Consider the following 17,771-nt stretch of genomic DNA (forward strand, 5'->3'; position numbering starts at 1 on the left):
GATAATCCCGCCCGCGCACACGCCTTGTCACTTTACTGCACTCCCGACACCGTCGCTATCGCCAGAATTTTGGTCGCTATAACTTTCTCGTTATACTTCGCGACCTTTTTTCATTGCCTCTTGCTTTTGGGGTACGCGCGACGTTGCTTTTGCGCGTAGAGCTATCCTTCCACCAAGAGCTTGTTTACCCGACGCGCCCCAAGTCTTGGTGTTAATCAACTTATTCTTGGTCTCCCACAAACCATCACTACCACCCGCACCTCAAAGGACCCCTCAACATTGGAATTCAGCCTTTTCTTTTCCTGTCTCGCGTGGATCATTGCCTCTTCTTACCTTTATACCGCGTAATTACGCGAGTGCATCATGTTCTACTCAGAGACTTTGCTCAACAAGAGCGGGCCGCTCGCCCGCGTCTGGCTTTCTGCCAACCTCGAGCGGAAGCTATCAAAGAATCACATCCTCCAATCCAATGTTACAGACAGTGTAGAGGCCATCCTCATGCCTAGCCAGGCGCCGATGGCCTTGCGACTAAGTAGTCAGCTGCTTTTGGGTGTGGTTCGAATCTACCAAAGAAAGACGCGTTATCTTTTGGATGATTGTAATGAAGCTATGATGAAGATCAAAATGGTAAACCCTTCCCATGATGCGTTGCATGACCGAGTACACTAACTCCTTCAAGGCATTTCGGTCTTCGGGCAACAACGACATGGCCGTCAACCTACAAATCCCCAACCGAGAATCCCTGACCCTCCCTGACAGAATCACCCCATACGATAATTTCGAACTACCTCCTCCACCAGACGCGAACTGGCTTTTGTCTCAAGTGGAGGATGTGACTGCTGCTCCAATTGGCCGCAAAGGACGCGCTAGTCAGCGTGACATCAACCTTCAGGAAGATTACGATAACAGCCAGTTTCTCAACGATGGCATGGGAATGGAAGATGACATGATTGCACCGATGGGGAACATTGATCTGGAATTGGATTTTGGTCTTGATGATCTTGGCCTTGAAGGGACAGGTCTTGAGCCCGAAGGTGGCCGAAGGGAAGATCGCACAGCGGCTGGTCCCGAGATTGATGATTCAGAGCTTGATTTTCCCCAAAAGGACGACGATCGAGCGATGACTTTAGATCTGCCCGACGAGCGCGTTCAGATTCATGACGGCGAGGATCATGGCCTGATGGACATCGACTTCAACCCTGACGATGTCTCCCAAGTACATGATATCGCAACTTACCCTCCTCCTCGAATCTCAGAGTCCCCGCTTTCCGACATCGACGAAGACCGGGTTGCACAGCTAGAACAGGATCACTCGAGATTCCAGATGGCGGATCTTTATGAACCCGACCACGAGGAAGACCAGATTATTCGACGACCAGCACAGCGCGCCAAGAAACAGAAGATCCTCACACCTGATGAAGAAATTGCTCTGTCAAGTAACCACATCAAGCAACAGCAAGCCAACCGTGATAATATCATCAGGGAGGGTGGATTCCTTCCCCGTGACCCCTTTCTTCTGGCTTTGATGGATATGCAAAAGAGCGGAGGATTCGTGTCGTCAATCATGGGGGAAGGCCGAAGCTCAGCCTGGGCTCCAGAGCTTCGCAATATGCTCACACTAGACACTGCTCGTGGCATGAACGAGCTCAAGCGCAAGCGTGACAGCGGCATTGCTGACGTCGAAAGTGACCATGGCGCTTCCAAGTCACCACGTATGCTCGATGTCGGTTCAGACACTGGACTTGGTTTCGAGGGCGCTTTCGGTGAAATGAGTATCCCCCCAGAGGAAAGCCGCCACGAAATCCTCGCCGATGATGAGATGGAGGACGAGGATGCAGGAACCATGATGCCTGGCTTTGAAGATACGACTGTTGCCCTGGTCCATCCTGCTGAGAGCGGTCCTGTTTCTCAAGTCACGAAACACGTAGTGCACCAATTGCGAGAGCGATTTGGTGATGATGCTGCTGACAGCCCCAGCAAGCGAACTCAGAGAGCAGTTCTCCTCCAGAACCTCTGTCCTAGACAACAGACCACCAAGGCCGATGCTACCAAAATGTTCTTTGAATGTCTGGTTCTGGCGACCAAGGATGCTATCAAAGTCGAGCAGGGTCCTGGTCTAGGAGATGACATCCGGATAAGGGCGAAGCGTGGACTCTGGGGAGCTTGGGCGGAAAGAGAAGCTGGTGGTGAGATGTCTCAAGACAATGACGCCCCGAACGAGCCCGAGCATGCTGCAGTTGCTTCAACAGCAGTTGCTGTTTCAGCATAACCTGACAGGTCGGGCGGTTTTGCTTATTGCATCTTAACGAAAACTTGGATGGGCGGCGTATGTCAGGTTATATAAACTATTGAATTCCAGCATTCTGGGGCAGTCACTCAGGGGTTCGCCCAGATGGTGTTGTCGGCGTTTCGGGAGATACCACGGCTTGCGGTACTTGGATGGATTGGTCGTAGCTCTTTGGGAAAACGGCAGAGGTGGACGTGCAGCAGTCTATTTTATGAACGAGTTCTGTCGGACATTGCATTAGTAGTTGAGTTAAGTAGTAAAGAACGGTCACTTGTATTTCGACCTTTAAAGATTTTCTCAGCACCTCGGTGATGCCATAGTGAAATACTTTCACAGCTGTTCAACGCGGTCAAGCGCGTCGAAAGAGCCCCGCCATTTAAACCCCCACGTAATTACGTCTAACATGATCTCACTTGCTTTCTCCATTCGTTTTCCAGGCATCAGACACCAAGCAGGCACCCAAATAACAAAAGCCCCTTTTCTCATTGCCTAAGAGCCAGGCTTGCACATAAAAACACCGAAACTCGCCAAACATCTAGTCGATCGTTGAGTAACGCCGAACCAATCCACCATGCCGCCGCCTTCCCAACTCGCCATCGCTACAGGCTCTGTCAACCGACTGCTCAAAGAGGAGGCTTCATACCACAAAGAGGTTGAGGAGGAGGAAGCCAAGATCAAGGCTCTGAAGGAGAAGATTGATAGCGGTGCAAACGATGATGAGAACGCTTCGTTCATGCTTAAACAGCAGGTCAGTCCGAAAGCCATCACCTTGGTATTTGGCCAAGAAAGTCGATCTAATGCAACTTAGCAAACTGCCCTTGAGCAGACAAAGGCCGTGTTCGGACCCCTACGACAAAAGATCGCTGTCGCTGTTGAGAAGCTGGCGGAGCAACTCGCCGTGAGCGAAGAGCTGAACGCTCCGGAGGACCAGGTGCTGCAGGCCAAGGAAGCGCTGGTAAAAGCCAAAGCTACATAGGCCGATCCTAATAGAATCATGAAGCAGAACAAAGGGAGGACACTTTACGATACCACTTAGAAGACGCTTAGTAAAAACACAAAGGGAAACGCTTCTGGACCTTCATTTATGAGGGTATCTTACGATATAATCGATAGTGCAAACAGCCGAGTGGAAACTCCTAATTATCTACTTCCATCTTGTCACCATTACTTTCAGGTGGCTCAACTGTCACCTGGGGTGTCATTCCTCCGTCATCTTGGGCTCGACTGAACTCAGACTCCTCCATGTCAACATCCTCTCCCGATTCTGCCTTGCGCTCGTCGTGTGGCGGCATAGGTGAAACATCCCGACTGGGAGCCTGGCTATCTCCCCGGCTTTGCGACTCATTATGCCCAGAAGGTGGCTTAAGCGTGTCTGGGCCTGGTGTATCCCTCATTGGTGTTGTCCCTCCATTGAGAGCTTCTGGGTTTGGTGTACCTGCGTCCCCGTCTACCTTCACCTGGCTATCCAGGTCGGGATGAGGTGTCGCGTTACCGCTCGGTTCGTTTCTGGGTGTCTGGCCGACCTTGTCCACTTCGGCATCATCCTCGGCATCCTCATTCATACCCTCTCGACGATCGACCTCCTCCTTTTCATCTCTAATCTGTCGCCGTAAGAGCATCCCTTCTTCCATGATTCTGTTAAACTGTTCTCGCCGTTCTCTCCAAGTTTCGCTGTAGGTTTCGCTCTCTCGCTCTAGCTCTCGACACTCTTCCTCGAGTTTAGCAAGGTTGGCGATTTGGTCTTCACGTGGTCGAAGAAGCCGGTTCGATGTGATTTTCTCCGCTAGCTCATCGAATTGTTTGCGCTGTGCGAGGGTGGCTTGTGCTGCCTCGAGCTGCTCTCGAAGTTGGATATTGTTTTGTCGTACTGATTGGCAATCGGCGAGGATACGATCTTGGTCGACTCTGTAGCGCTCGCGTTCTTGAGAATTTGCGTTGTGGAGGAACTGCATGCGCGTGATACTGCTGCCAAAAGCATCGAAGTCAAGGTTCATGTCCTCCTTGAGCTGCTTGAGTTTGGACTTGATATCTTCAGAGGTATTGGCTCCATTAATAGCAGGATCAAATGGTAGTAAGAGCTGTGATATGGTATTGATTCGTTTGGTGAGACGCTTAAAAGGCTTCTCTTCCACATTGAGGAGGCGAGTCTTGTGAAGCTCAGCCTCTTCCTCAGGATCCAAGAGATCCCATGTGGATGCCATGGTTTGTGGTCGAGTCGCGATCGGATGAGAATGTTTGTGTAGTTTCTACGTGGGGATATAGATCCGCAGAAAAGACGAAGAAAGATAGTATGTCGGTCGCGACGCGTCCCAATCGTTAGAATATTATTTGATTAAGCCTTGCATGAATAGATTTTGAGGAAGTTGAAAGGTGATTGACAACAAAGCTCAGCCTTGTGATAGCGTTTCAAGATGCGAAAGCAGCCAACCAATGATACTTCGGAGTGATGATGACTAAGAATGCTTCTTTGATGATGCATCCTGCCACCCGCCTCCGACTGCTCAACGCCTCACTGTTATTTACATACAACTTGCAATAATCCATCCCAAACACTACTAATTTTATCCCTAAAGCCACTGCGCCCCTTACAAAGGCACAGTCAATTCCGTCGCATCAAGCCATTAACAACATGTCAGAAGAGGAACGAGAACTTCTGGCTCGTATCAGTCAAGTCGCAGGTTTGTGCCCCTCGCGCATCATAGTAATTTCAATTTGCTGATAAATCCTAGGCCAGATCAACCGACATAAGAACCAGCAAGCGGGCTCTCGAGGATCTCCAAGCCTTCATCCTGCTCATCATCGTCGTATGCGGAAACTTGCCCTAAAGGGAGATCACTACTGATATGCCCAGAAAACTCCTATCGACATGCGAGCTCACCGTACCCAGCTCGCCATAACAGAATCGGCCGCCACCCTACGGCGCATCACAACCGGTCCCTTCACTTGAATGGCGACAACTCAACTGCTTCTCGGTCTGCCAGTAGTGGCGCTGAAACACCCCCTGGATGGGTTTCCAGAACCGATCGCCACCGACAACTCATTAACGCCAACGTTTACGAGAAGGAAACCCAGAATCGAGCCAAGGCCATGGAAGAAACACGCCAGAGAAGGATCAGTGGACGCCGGCAACGCGAGAAGGCTCAATTCAACGAGTTTCTGAAGCATCAAGCTACCACTTCGAGTGCGCAGACTAACCCCGCAGACCGCAACGTGCTCACCGTCGAAGGTGTCCAATTCCGCGTTATGGACGGTGGCAAGAAGCTTGTCAAGATTCCTGGTGCGTGCAAACTTCGGTGCGACTCTGACGCTTGTGCCTTACCCGCTGCAGATGCCCTCAACTCCTCCTCACGAACTCCAAAGTTTGCCACTGTTGCTGGGGTCAAGTTTTACCGAACCAAGACAGGAAACCTCGTTGCAAACAGATTCGTCAACGACCAACGGTACGAAGGTCTTTTTAGTGAGACGAAGTTGCTGACAAGGTCAAGGCGAACCGGCACGGTCAAGAAGATAAATCAACTGTGTAAAATCTTCTCAACGACTGGTAATTTCTCTTCCCCAGGCTGGAGTGCTACACATCTCCTTTACCTAGACCGGCCCAGTGGCCATGGGGCGAAACTGACGAGTATTTTGCACATAGGATCATGCACCAAAGGCCCTCGGTGCCGCTACATTCACGACCCGAACAAAGTGGCACTCTGTAAAGATATACTGAAAGATGGGCAATGTGTCAACGGCGAGTCTTGTGACCTCTCCCATGACATGACTCCTGAGCGCACTCCCAACTGTTTGCATTTTGCCAAAGGCCACTGTGCCAAGGCTGACTGTCCCTATACTCACTCTAAAGCATCCCCAGCCGCCCCAGTTTGTCGCAATTTTGGTTTCAACGGGTACTGCGAGATAGGAGCAGAGTGTACTGACCGTCACGTTTTTGAGTGCCCTGACTTTAGCAATACCGGCCGCTGTAAGGTCAAGGGATGTAAGCTCCCACACCGTGAGAGGGCAAGCGTCCTTCGAAACAAAACCAATGCCGCTGGCGAGCCTCTTGGAGACATTTCAAGTGATGACGAAGCTGCTGATTCCGACGATGTTGATTCAGATGAAGTTGCCGAGTTCATTGATGCAGACTCGGACCTCTCCGATTTTGAAGAACACAAGGACTTCCTATCGATCTAGATCAATTCATCATGTCTGTTTCTAGCAAGTAGAAGCAGACAACCTCGGATTTCAGCCTGTTGTTCTTTCTTGGCGTCTGGAGACTGGGACGGGATTCTGGTAAATGATTTCAAGATACCCATGACTTATCGGCGCCTGTAAAGGTTTTGGCTATGAAATGCCACCAGCATATCATTAAACAAAGGAAAAGAAACAAAAGATGAGCAAAAGCATGCGGTCATCATTATGAACACATTCTGTGTTCAAAACAGTACCGAAGATAGTAGATATGTATTGAATGAAAGAATCTGTTTCCGTTACTGTGTATGACCATAAGGCAGTATTAGTGATAACCTAGGTGATTACTGTAAAATATCTAGGTTGAATGGAGATCCAGGATCCCCTCCTGGCTGTCCTGATAGGGAGGTACCTTGGACGCGGGCAAAACAAGGTGGCATTGTATGTATGTCATCAAGGATGAGGGGCATTGTTAGGTTCAAGGGACTTAGCTAATATTAGTAACAGCCCAACAGGTGCATTGAACATTTGACTTGGCTTATTTGACATGAGAGCAAACGGACAGCTTCATATCTTATTGAAAGCAAGCTTGAGAGATTGGGTTATGGCCCGATTTGGAAAACATCTTTATAAGAAACTATGATATATTGTTACCTATCTTGACCTTTGTACACCACAATGGCTCTAGGTACCTAAGTATTCTTTGAAGTTTGAAACGAACCAGGAGTTGCTGATCTTTGTTGGCGCTTACAGTAGGCAGACCAGAGATCTGAGAACACCAGTCACATCGTGCAGGTTCAATGACAGTTCTGGTACAAGAAACCACAAAGCCTCGACTCAGCCTCAATCCATCTCGGTCTGCCTGTGCCTTTTACTCGTGTCTGTTTGCGGTACTTTGGAGGAATGAGTAAAGCGCCAGCAACTTAATAAACATGCCGTCCTCACTCGACTCGACGGTATTGACCTGATCTTTAGCTTATTTCGTTGATCCCGTCGTCTCGTTCTCGATTGGGTTGTTTGCTTCGCGAATCGCTGTGTAGATCCTTATGAACGGGCCCATCCGCCTCTGGGCTGTCATCAATACAGATACCTAGTCACTGATTACAACCCTGCAAACCTCTCTCAAGTACATATTACCATTGCCATTAGCGAAAATGGGCATACGCGATATTCTCAAGAAGAAGGACGACCTCTCCACAGGCCAACCGCCTGAGAGAGGCACTATCGATCACCTGGCAGCCCCCGAATTTACCATCATCCGCTCCGATACCTCAACCCAAGAGCGCATCTACCCGCCCTCGCTGAAGTCTGTCGACAATCTACATCTCGCAGTCCAAGAACCCAAAGAAAAAGACAAGCCTCGACGATCCCTCGATGTCTTCCGATCCGGTCGATCGCGCTCTGCTTCAGAGTCGAGCCAGACAAAGAAAGAGAGCGGCGCCCGTCGTCTGTCTCAGCGACTGCACCTGAGCCGGGCACCTCCATCGTCCGAGAACGTCCCCGAGAACCTGCCCGACATTGTTACATCAGATGAGGCGCAGTGGGAGAAGCGCGCGACTATGCTGGCGGGTCAGAATAACCGCGCCAGGAGCAACAGCAGGCCTGGCACGCCCTCGGACAGCAGTAGAGGCGAAGAGCGTGCTGTTTCGTCGCAGCAGATTGATCAGGATATTCAAGAAGCCATTCGCCTGCACGAGGAGGGGAATCTGGAGTTGTCGACACGCATGTTTGGGCGCCTGGCTGATCCTCAAGGCGCCAACAACCCGCTCAGCCAAGTGTTGTACGGCCTTGCTTTAAGGTGAGTAACACCGGATAGAATATCAATGTCTCGGGTGGAGCTAGAGTTTGAAGCTCTGGAGACGGTTGAGACTCCAAACCTTGATACTCACGTTGAGCGATACCCGAAACCTTGTACCAACCTTGTCTTGTCTTGTCTTGCGATCTAATCTATCGAGATGAGTTGATTTACATGTCTCGAACGCTAACATGACTCGTGTTGTACAGACACGGATGGGGTTGCGCTCCAGATCCAGAGGGTGCCGTCAAGTATCTTTCAGCTGCAGCCTCCAATTCTGCATCGATCGAGCAGATGGCTCTCCAGGCGGGCATGAAGAAGGGTGGAGCTGCAAAGGGAGAGCTTGTTCTCGCCATTTTCGAGCTGGCCAACTGCTTCAGACATGGTTGGGGCATTGAAAAGGATGCCTACGCCGCCAAGCAGGTACGTCGACTCTGACTCTTATGGGAGTGGCATCAATTGCTGACCATTGGCTTCACTGTAGTATTATGAGACTGCGGCGAATCTAGGAGATACTGGTAAGTCGTACATGCACGAGCTGAGAACACAGTCTGACACTATTTGATAGATGCCATGAACGAGATTGCCTGGTGCTACGTCGAAGGCTTCGGGTGTAAGAAAGACAAGGTATGTTGCACCAGAAGCCATTTACTCATGACTGCCTGTCTGGCCGGTTCAAGAGCACTCTGTACATGAGCCGTATCGAGGCCATGGCTGCAGAGATGCTCTCGGTGAGCCTGGGTCACTTGATTCGTCGAGAAACCGGCACCCAAACCAACTCACTGCCCAACTCATTCTGTCAGAATCTGTCAGAATCTGTCATCGACTCTGACCGTTTCTATACGTTTAATGATGCTTGATTCTTTGCATGAGGCTGATGTCCTGTACAGTTCGCTGCAGCTCGGTATTATCGACTGGCTGAGAAGGCCGGTAATAAGACACTAGGGAACTCTTGGTAAGTCCACAGGCCAGAACCTCCCTCTGCCCATCGTCCTCCAGTGTTGTTGTGGCGATCTGTATTTCGATAGGCTCTCGTCGACTCCGCTTTGCCCGGGAGCTACAGGACCTGGTGCCACGGAGGGCGTTCTATCGATTGGTCTTGACCCCCCATCATGCATCATACAATTCGATGGACAACCGCTGATTCAAGCATCTTGCATTAGGATCTGGAAGGAGAAGTACGACCCTCCGGGCGAGGGCAACCGCAAGTAGTGCAACTGTAGCCATGTGCCACTGTGACTGAGAGGTGCATCTCCGCGACATATATGCCGTATAAGAGGAGGAGCTGGAGGAGGAGGTGAAGTTGATGAGACAGTCAACCACATAGTTTTGATTCGCCCCTTGGATGCACAGCCAACCTTTATCCCGTATTGATGTAACTGATTTAGGGGTGTCTTGCTCACATCAACATACCTATATGTATACTTGCTAGATACGGTTGGGCAGATAAGACTGTGGGGGTTTGTGTGTGCTTGTGTCTCGACATCTTACTATTTTTGAGTATATAGATAGAGTACAGGGTATTTCCACCTTGCGTCTTGTTGTACATATCGCAACACATTATCTGAGTGGTTCTCTACATATCATTACGGTTAAGACCATTGGTGTAGCAGCCGTGCATCGTACATCGTCCATCGTCCATCGCCGCCATCTCGCGATGCATTTTCCCTCTTCTCTCACTCTGGACCTCGTGACAAAAACCCTACCAATCCCACAAGGCGTTTATTATTGATGCCCAACGTCGGTAGCCTAACAGCCTTCACATTGTTATTGGGCGTCTTAGTCATGCGGCCTGTTAACACGGCCCGGTCGAGGCCTACATGGCCAAGGGTGCACGGAGGATTGTCACGGTTCATCGCTATAGCGGGCCTGTTATAGGATCAAAGTGAACTCATCTTTCTTCAGGCGGAGATGTCATATATTGAGAAGGGAGCTTGGCAATAGTGAATGGATTTGGAAGCGCCATACCCTGTAATTAGTGATTGAAAACCCAGCGTTTGAACTTGGTCCATTCGTCTCCTCAGGCTCTCAAGACCATCGCATTTTTATCCCATGCATGGCCAGTGATAGGTTTATTTTCCAAGAAGTGCGTTTGTTCCTTGCGTCGAGAACCCGAGGGAATAATCTCAAGACCCCCAGCTAAAGCTATCCCTTCAGCTCAACGCCCTGTAATGCAATGACATGCAATGTAGCCACGCTCGGCAAGTTCAAGGATTCCCCATATCAAAGAGCAAAGCCATAGTGGCGCAGAGTCGATATATACGTGTTGAGACTATCGGCATAAACATGAGGCCTACTACTTAACTAACGTTAGCCTCTTGTGAGAAGACGAAGACTTGATTGTCATTCTTATTTGCGCGCCAAATCAAGTCAACTCCTCAGTTACGTACATAGGTACATACGCTCATCTACCTAGCTGATGTGCGCATCCCGTGCCGTCCCAGCGCCGCGCATTGGCAAGACATTGTCTAAGACAAACCACCCTCTCGCGCTGACACCCACCACTTACATCTTCTAGCCTATTATCGACGACCGGTCTAGCATATGTCTCACCCGCTAGTTATCTTTTATCAATTCTCGTTTCAAAACTAGCACCCGCTCCCCTTCCTCTTTTGGGACCTGGTCCGTTCAAAATGAGTGTGTGTATAAATAAAAGTCTGCCTAAGCAGATATCCGATGATATGACATAACTGTTCACGAGGTAACATCGGCATCATGATCGTCACAAATACTGAATGTAACTATTGAGATGGATAAGGTATTCTTTGTTTGATGCTCGCCGCGTGAAAACTATGTAATTCCAGATAATTATCCATGCCATATAATATTGTACAACTAACCAGATCACCTGGAACCGGAGGTTGTTGTAATGAATCGAACTAATTCCAAACAAACAAATAAATGGTTCATCGACGAGCTCGTATCATCGTCATCATAGACCATTTCAGTCATTGTCGTCTTCAGACGTATGCCAATTTCCATCTCCATCCATATCCTTTCCATACACCGCGATAGTATCAAGACTCTTCATGGACTGGGCCCTCATAGAATCTGCCTGCTCCTTCTTGCTGGCTGCTGTTTCGCCGCAAGTGTCCACACACCCAATCTGGTTCACACCCGTCCACATCGACCACATCCCGTTCGCCGTTACCAAAAGAGAGGTATCCAATTTCGAGAGAGGAAAACCGATGCCACGCTGGGGAAAATCACTCAAAAAACAAATCAATGCACGCTCGCTTGCTCGATCCATAGGAAATCAGAAAGACCCCGAAATAGGAAATCCACAAGAAACGACAAAAGGAAGACAAGAAACCATCCATTTGGGTGCGTGAGCAACATGTCTGGAGTGCGCGAGAGCGACATCGAGTATATGGCAGCTCATCCCCCATTAAGAGGAAGGAAAATAGCCGACTTACAAGGAAAATAAGTGACAAAAGAAAAAGGAAATAGAGAAAAATGAGAACAAGTATTCAAAGCCGTTCGAGGCTAAGCCGTGAATTCGTCATCGTGACTTTTTTTTTTATATTCTTGATTCGTGTCTTCGTTCATGTCCTTAATTCGTTGCATTGCTGCTCATTCTGCGCGCTGTTGCATTCTGACACCATTTTCGCAAAGTTTCGCACAACATCGTTGGGAATCTGGTCCCACAGAAGTGAGCGCGTGTACACTTCGGCTGCATCGTTTTGTTTGTTTGGAATTCGCATCGTCGCAAGTGCTTCGGCTAGATTTCGGCGACCTTGACTGGGTGATGATCTTTCAGGAGCGTTCTGGAGGAAGTCTTGGGAGTTGACACCATTATACTGAGCAGCTGATAGAGAAAAGATTTGCTCGTTGGTCTGCTCCTGAGTCGGCTGAGTCAGCTGGTCACCAAGCTCACCGAGCATCGAAGGTGCAACACCATCCATCGCCATGTCATTCATGGAGATGGTATTGCCCCAATTAGCAGCACCGGATGGTTGGGGGGCAGCTTGCAGGCTGGTCGATTGAGAGTTGACACCAGCATCCTTGAGAACGTTGTCGAGAATGGTGGCCGAGGCCGCCCTGACATCCTCGGAAACGCGAGGAATAGCAGGGGTCGAGCGGCTGGAGAGGACGAAGGCACCGACGAGGAAGAGCATGAAGAGGAGGCCACCCTGGGCGGCAGGCTTTTCACTCTCGACGAAGGGGTTGTCGTTCTTCTTGGTGGAAACAATAGCCATCTCCTGCTTGACTTCAGGCTCTGGATAATCGTGGAGGAAGTTCGAAGCATCCCATGCACCAGGCATGCCCAAGCCGTCCATGGCGTCCATGGCATCGAAGCCGTTTGAGAAGCCATTGTCTCCGGTGGCGGGAACGGCGCTATCGAGTCGTTGAACATGGTCCGTGAGAACGCTGATCTTCTTCCTCAGTTCGCCAGTCTCATTAGTGTGAACACGGATCATCTCCTCTTTGTCCAACCTCTGGGTCTCAATGAACTTGATGCATTCCTGCTTTTCGAGGGCCAGTTGTTCAACCCTAGCATGGAGCATCTTCAGCTCTTCCTCCATGTCAGTCATCAGAGCGGTATATTGCTTCTTCTCATCCTCTAGACGCTCAGTATGCTGCTTCTTGCGTTGTCTCGAGTCAAGGCTGACGATAGTTAGCATGAAATCTTGAAAGTAAACTCATGTTGACGGTACTTACGCTGCTTGTCGGTTACGGAGCAATCGCTTCTGCTGCTTGAGCTCCTTAATCTCTTGTTCGTCGGTGGACTGAGAAATAAGATGGTCGATGTTGCTGAGGTTCCGCTCTGCTGGAATATCAAAGCGAGCATTCTTCTTCCGAATACCGTCGCCGCGGCGCATCTCATTGTGAGAGCGGAGACCGGGGCTGTTAGGGCGCATTTTGTTCTTGTTAATGGGCTGCTGAGGGGTCATCCACTCTTTCTGGGGAGATGTGGGGATAGACTGGGAGCCGACGGGAAGTGACGGGAACATGTTCCCAGGGTTTGTGAAGGGTGTTGGGCCGGCCATGGGTCGGTGGAAGAGAGAGGCGTTGGCGTCATATTCAGCAGGAACACCATCGAAGGGATTCAGAGGAGTGCAAGTGCCGGAGGTGTTTCCGAACCAGTTGGCAGTGGCAGCGAAGCCATTGTTCTGAGTGTGATCAGGGCGCATAAAAGGGTTGTTGCTATGCTGATCAAAGAAAGGATTGTTGGAGGAAACCGACTGCATTTCGACGGATTGCCAGTCCTCTTGTTTTGGTGAGAAGAGAGGAGGGCCGACAGCAAAGGATTCTCGACGACTGTCAGCCATGGGGGGCGATAGTTCTAAGCCCGAATCGATTGTGTTGTGTTCAAGAATGTTGTCGTCCAATACACTGTTGTCTTCGTCTTCGAAGTACTTCTGTGCGTGTTGTGTATCCACGGTTAGAGAGGCTGGACGATAAAAGGGTTGTTGCATTTGAAATGTTGAAGTCATTGTGGTGATGTGAGATTGAGTGAGAGAGTGTGTGTTAAGTGAGGTCTTGTGTGGGTATATGTAAGAGAACAGGGCGGGGAAGTTTAGAGGAAACAGTGGAAGCAGGGAAGCAAGGCTGCAAAGAGAAAATAGGAGCCAAGAAGGGAAGGGTGGAATCTGAAGAAGAAGACCCAGATTCGGAATCAATATCAATCAATATCAATGTGAAGAGCACAGAGGCACAGAGGAAAGCGAAAAGAGGTTGGGATTCGGGGGAGGGGCGCGAAATAATAAAGTACTGGAGTACCCAAGCTAAGGTATCATTATTTTTTTCTTTGCGCGCGGGAGACTCAAACAATGTTTGGTGGGCAAGGCCGAACCGTAGTGTGGGCAGCGGTGAAGGACGAAACGGGTACGGGTGTGTATTTTTGGCAGCCTGCCAAGTTTTCACCCACCCAGCATCCAGCAGCTCACCTCACTTGTAGGGAAGGAAGGAATGGCAGGACAGGGCAGGGGCGTGTAAGGTGAGGTGAGGTGGGCTTTGAGAACCTGGAAGGAAGCCAGAAAGCCCGACCCTCCGGAGAGTGCTTGGGTGGGGTTAAGTGCCAGGCCAGGCCAAGCCAGGCCGATGCGGATGCGAAAAGGGTACGGAGTACAGAGAGTGTGACTCAGTGTTCGGCGGGAGAATCGGGGGGATGGCTCGTACCTCTCGAGTATTTCGGTACTCCAGTTTGTGGCCAGGATACCTACTAAATTGAATGGAACGGGTGATAATGAAGGAGATGGGCTTGCAAGCTCTTGTCTTTTCTCTCGCAATGTTGAAGCGCAGACGCAGCAAAAATTAAAGACGAAGCTTCTCCCGTAGAGTATTGTTTGTGCACAGGTGGCTCAAAATCGGCCTCCAAGGATAAGGTGGTAAACTTTGGAATCCTGGTATGTACCAAGGTAGGAAAATGGGAGGAATATACGAAGAATATAGGGTATAAGGAAGTGAAGAAGAGGCTGGCGATAGATGGGATAATAGATAATGGAATGTGCGGGACGCCGGACAACCGAACGGCGAGGACGGGAAAGGACGGGAATGGCAACAAGCGTAATGGCCGATTCACTAGAATATAACCAACAATAACGAGCCAGAAGGATACGGGAAACCAAGCGCGCGACTGGACACTCTCCAATGCAGTATAATGCAGTGCAGAAGCCTAGCACCGCGCAATAGACAATGACCAAATAAGGAGCACTTACAACAGCGGCAGACCGGCGCAACAATATGTCCTAAGGCTTTAGGATGGTGTGGGCTAGGCGTTGTGTGGTGCTGATGATGTCCAGGGTTGACTTTGATGGTGCCGTTTTTGAGGTAATATGTGTGAAGTGTGCACTATAAAGCTTTGTGTGGTGGATGGTGCAATTGAGACCTTGATGTAGGTAGTCTGCAATCCTGATAAACAAGATAGGACGATGAGCAGAGATGATGAGTTACTGGGCTTGTATGAAGAAAACAGACTTCTACTTTGGGATCAAAGCGAGGACAATCTTCGATTATGTACTTGGACGGGGCAAGTAGCCGGCGATTACTCTTGTGGAGCAGACATTCAAGCATCCATTGGCATTTTAGACCACGCCGGCGATGCCAGACTTGTAGCAACGCGGTTTGGCAGGGCACCTCTGCGAGACGGAGGATCAAGGATGGTCATGGTCCACCAGAGACCGGGGCCTTGTATTGGCCCGTCTTTCTCGGCACAGGAGATGTCTAGGTAGGTTCAATGATCTGCTCAAATGATAGCTCCCTTAGCCAACAGATCTCATAAGCGCTTTACTGGGGCATGACCACGGTGATGGGAAATGAGAAATCAGATCAACCAGAGAGAGAAAGTGTATGAATTAATGATCGAATGAGCCAGTGAATGAGCTTCCTGAGCAGCACGCGTCTCATCGATTTAGCCGTCTGAGCCGTATCCAATATGATATGGGAATAAGAACTCAGCGTCGCAGACGATCTATCTGGGTGTGGAGGCGCAAGTCAGGGTTGGGGGGCCTCAATCGGCCAGGCAAACTTGGGGTCCAACCAGGCTGAAGATGCTTTCAATGGCAAGAGCCAGAAGACTACCTAGATGAGACGGGGCTAGGCCGCGATACCTACCTACCTAGACTGAACTGGCGATGCCGATGTTTCTTCCCTCATCGGATCTCTTCCGTCACCAGCATCGACATCGCCGCCATCGGCTATCAGTCATAGTAGCGGTGATGGGTTTCAATGTGCCCAGCCAAATCTGTAACAACGACTCCATTATCAATTATCGTTGCGGTGGAAACCAACGATACGTAACAGTATGGGAATGGAGGACAGAACTCCGCAGAGGCGAGAGATTGTGACAGCTACACCACGATGTCAACCAGATCTCCAGATGTGAACCGACTTCCCGTTTCTCAATACAAAATGAGCTTAGTTTAGCACACCAGGCAGGGGATTTTCCTCATGTGTCATCCAAGCCGGGCTCAAGAGGAGGATGACCGTGAATGCTATTCGTTCTTACTTGTCAGCCATGGAGCCCGTGTGAACAATTAGCAGCGGCGTATGTTGCTGTTAGCTCCAGAAATGGGCCGTCGTCACTTGACCGCTGCTCTGTTTTGTAACATAAAGGTACAGTACACCAGCCTTGGCCTTGTTCCCCCTTGGGCCGCTACCAATACATGTCGTGAGTGATCCTCGCGAGTGATGAGGCCATCGTCTCGGGCTTTTCCATGCATGCTTTGTGATCTTCTTGTTCTTCAAATGTCTAGACTGGATACCTTGCCACTATCCCAGTAAACCCACGCTTCTTAAGAGCCAGTAGCTACACATGAATGGTGTCATGGCTGAAGGCTGACTATGATCTTACAAGGATTAAGAAACATGGGGGAATATGTTTATGTACTGTACTGCCGGGACCGACAATAAGCAATGAAGGAGGATAGAGAACATGCTTTCGAACCGCTGAAGGAAAAAGCAATGAGGCCATTATGCCAGGGAGACTGTAAGGCAACCCCAACCCTGTTGACAGGCAGCGGATAGGACTGGGTCTAATGGCGGGAAGCCATGTGCTAAATTTGATACTCTCCAGGCTGATATCGGCACCTCTAACAAGGGAGCATCGTACTCCGTACCGCCGTATTTGAAGACGGTAAGAAACTCTTACTCAGACCTGCGACATTATAGCCTCTCATTGGGAGCGTCGACTTCTAAATTCGACTCCAAAATGTCTCATTGGGTCTAGCTTCGGGCGCTGCTGGGCCGGCCCGGCCACTTAGGTTGTTTACAAAAGCCCAGCAAACCTAACAATGGAAAATTCCAAGACGTTGGGCACCAAAACGGACGCTAGTCCTCAGAGCTTTGGGCTTTATTTCTGCATCAGCCGAGAGCCACTAACACTAATGGCTGCCTTCCTATTGACCAGTCTGCTGGGACGTGGGGTAAGAACGTGTCGACGTACCCTCCCAAGTCCCGATGGCTGATGGGATTGGAAGGCCATGGGCAGCTGCCCATGGCCTGCTCGTCTTCAACGAATAACTCGTAACAGTCTTTATTTCACAAGGCAACAACTGGAGGAGACAACACAATATGAAACGCGAGCAGCGCGTCCGACAGCGCGTCTTCTGCCCCGTCCTCAGGGACTGCTATTCTTTTTTAGTTCTAGCGAGGAACACCGAGCCGTCCTAAATTTGTGGAAAACTACACGCCATGGCATAATGGAGTCGCCTCACAATGAATATCCCAACTGGCTTCATCCTGGCGCGTGTTTGTCCACTCTGTGAAAATTGGCGATTTTCAGGGAAACCATTCTGATTGCCCCCTAGTTATGCTCGACAAGCCGAAGTAGCAACACGCGGCAAACGAGCAGGTCTCGACTTACTTTAGCAGGGCGATTTTCCAATGAAGAAACCGAGCCGAGGAACACGGGACAGCTCTGGATAATAGATGCCCCAGGCAAGGGATTTCTATCAGATAAGTAGGCATTTTGGCCTTTCCAGTTCTCGGAACTTGAAGTCCCAACGAGTGCCGTTTGCAGACCATACCACACAATCACCACAAATCCTGTTCTTGACTGCAAGAACACCATCGATA

General features: G+C 49.9%; 6 protein-coding genes across 6 annotated transcripts; 4 read left to right on the forward strand and 2 right to left on the reverse strand.

Annotated features, from left to right (window-relative positions):
- Positions 1–363: 363 nt before the first annotated feature.
- Positions 364–2,269, forward strand: FSUBG_9762 (cohesin complex subunit SCC1; the record flags this gene model as incomplete). The annotated part of the gene is made up of 2 exons (XM_036688310.1): positions 364–627; positions 680–2,269. The coding sequence occupies 2 exons, from the start codon at positions 364–366 to the stop codon at positions 2,267–2,269; spliced, it is 1,854 nt and encodes a 617-aa protein (XP_036534761.1).
- Positions 2,270–2,858: 589 nt separating this feature from the next.
- FSUBG_9763 (beta-tubulin binding protein) lies at positions 2,859–3,263 on the forward strand (the record flags this gene model as incomplete). The annotated part of the gene is made up of 2 exons (XM_036688311.1): positions 2,859–3,035; positions 3,096–3,263. 2 exons carry the CDS (start codon positions 2,859–2,861, stop codon positions 3,261–3,263), a joined length of 345 nt encoding a protein of 114 aa, XP_036534762.1.
- Positions 3,264–3,423: 160 nt separating this feature from the next.
- On the reverse strand, positions 3,424–4,488 carry FSUBG_9764 (tho complex subunit 7 mft1p; the record flags this gene model as incomplete). The annotated part of the gene is made up of 1 exon (XM_036688312.1): positions 3,424–4,488. One exon carries the CDS (start codon positions 4,486–4,488, stop codon positions 3,424–3,426), a length of 1,065 nt encoding a protein of 354 aa, XP_036534763.1.
- A 428-nt stretch (positions 4,489–4,916) lies between these two features.
- FSUBG_9765 (YTH1 3' processing complex) lies at positions 4,917–6,460 on the forward strand (the record flags this gene model as incomplete). The annotated part of the gene is made up of 5 exons (XM_036688313.1): positions 4,917–4,965; positions 5,017–5,091; positions 5,139–5,564; positions 5,616–5,727; positions 5,773–6,460. The coding sequence occupies 5 exons, from the start codon at positions 4,917–4,919 to the stop codon at positions 6,458–6,460; spliced, it is 1,350 nt and encodes a 449-aa protein (XP_036534764.1).
- Positions 6,461–7,611: 1,151 nt separating this feature from the next.
- Positions 7,612–9,464, forward strand: FSUBG_9766 (DSF2; the record flags this gene model as incomplete). The annotated part of the gene is made up of 7 exons (XM_036688314.1): positions 7,612–8,255; positions 8,462–8,675; positions 8,737–8,770; positions 8,821–8,879; positions 8,933–8,983; positions 9,143–9,207; positions 9,281–9,464. The coding sequence occupies 7 exons, from the start codon at positions 7,612–7,614 to the stop codon at positions 9,462–9,464; spliced, it is 1,251 nt and encodes a 416-aa protein (XP_036534765.1).
- A 2,333-nt stretch (positions 9,465–11,797) lies between these two features.
- On the reverse strand, positions 11,798–13,690 carry FSUBG_9767 (uncharacterized protein; the record flags this gene model as incomplete). The annotated part of the gene is made up of 2 exons (XM_036688315.1): positions 11,798–12,860; positions 12,915–13,690. 2 exons carry the CDS (start codon positions 13,688–13,690, stop codon positions 11,798–11,800), a joined length of 1,839 nt encoding a protein of 612 aa, XP_036534766.1.
- Positions 13,691–17,771: the final 4,081 nt, after the last annotated feature.

This window comes from Fusarium subglutinans, assembly GCF_013396075.1.
Source record: "Fusarium subglutinans strain NRRL 66333 chromosome Unknown NRRL66333_c0000155, whole genome shotgun sequence".
In the NCBI taxonomy this organism is placed as follows: domain Eukaryota; kingdom Fungi; phylum Ascomycota; class Sordariomycetes; order Hypocreales; family Nectriaceae; genus Fusarium; species Fusarium subglutinans.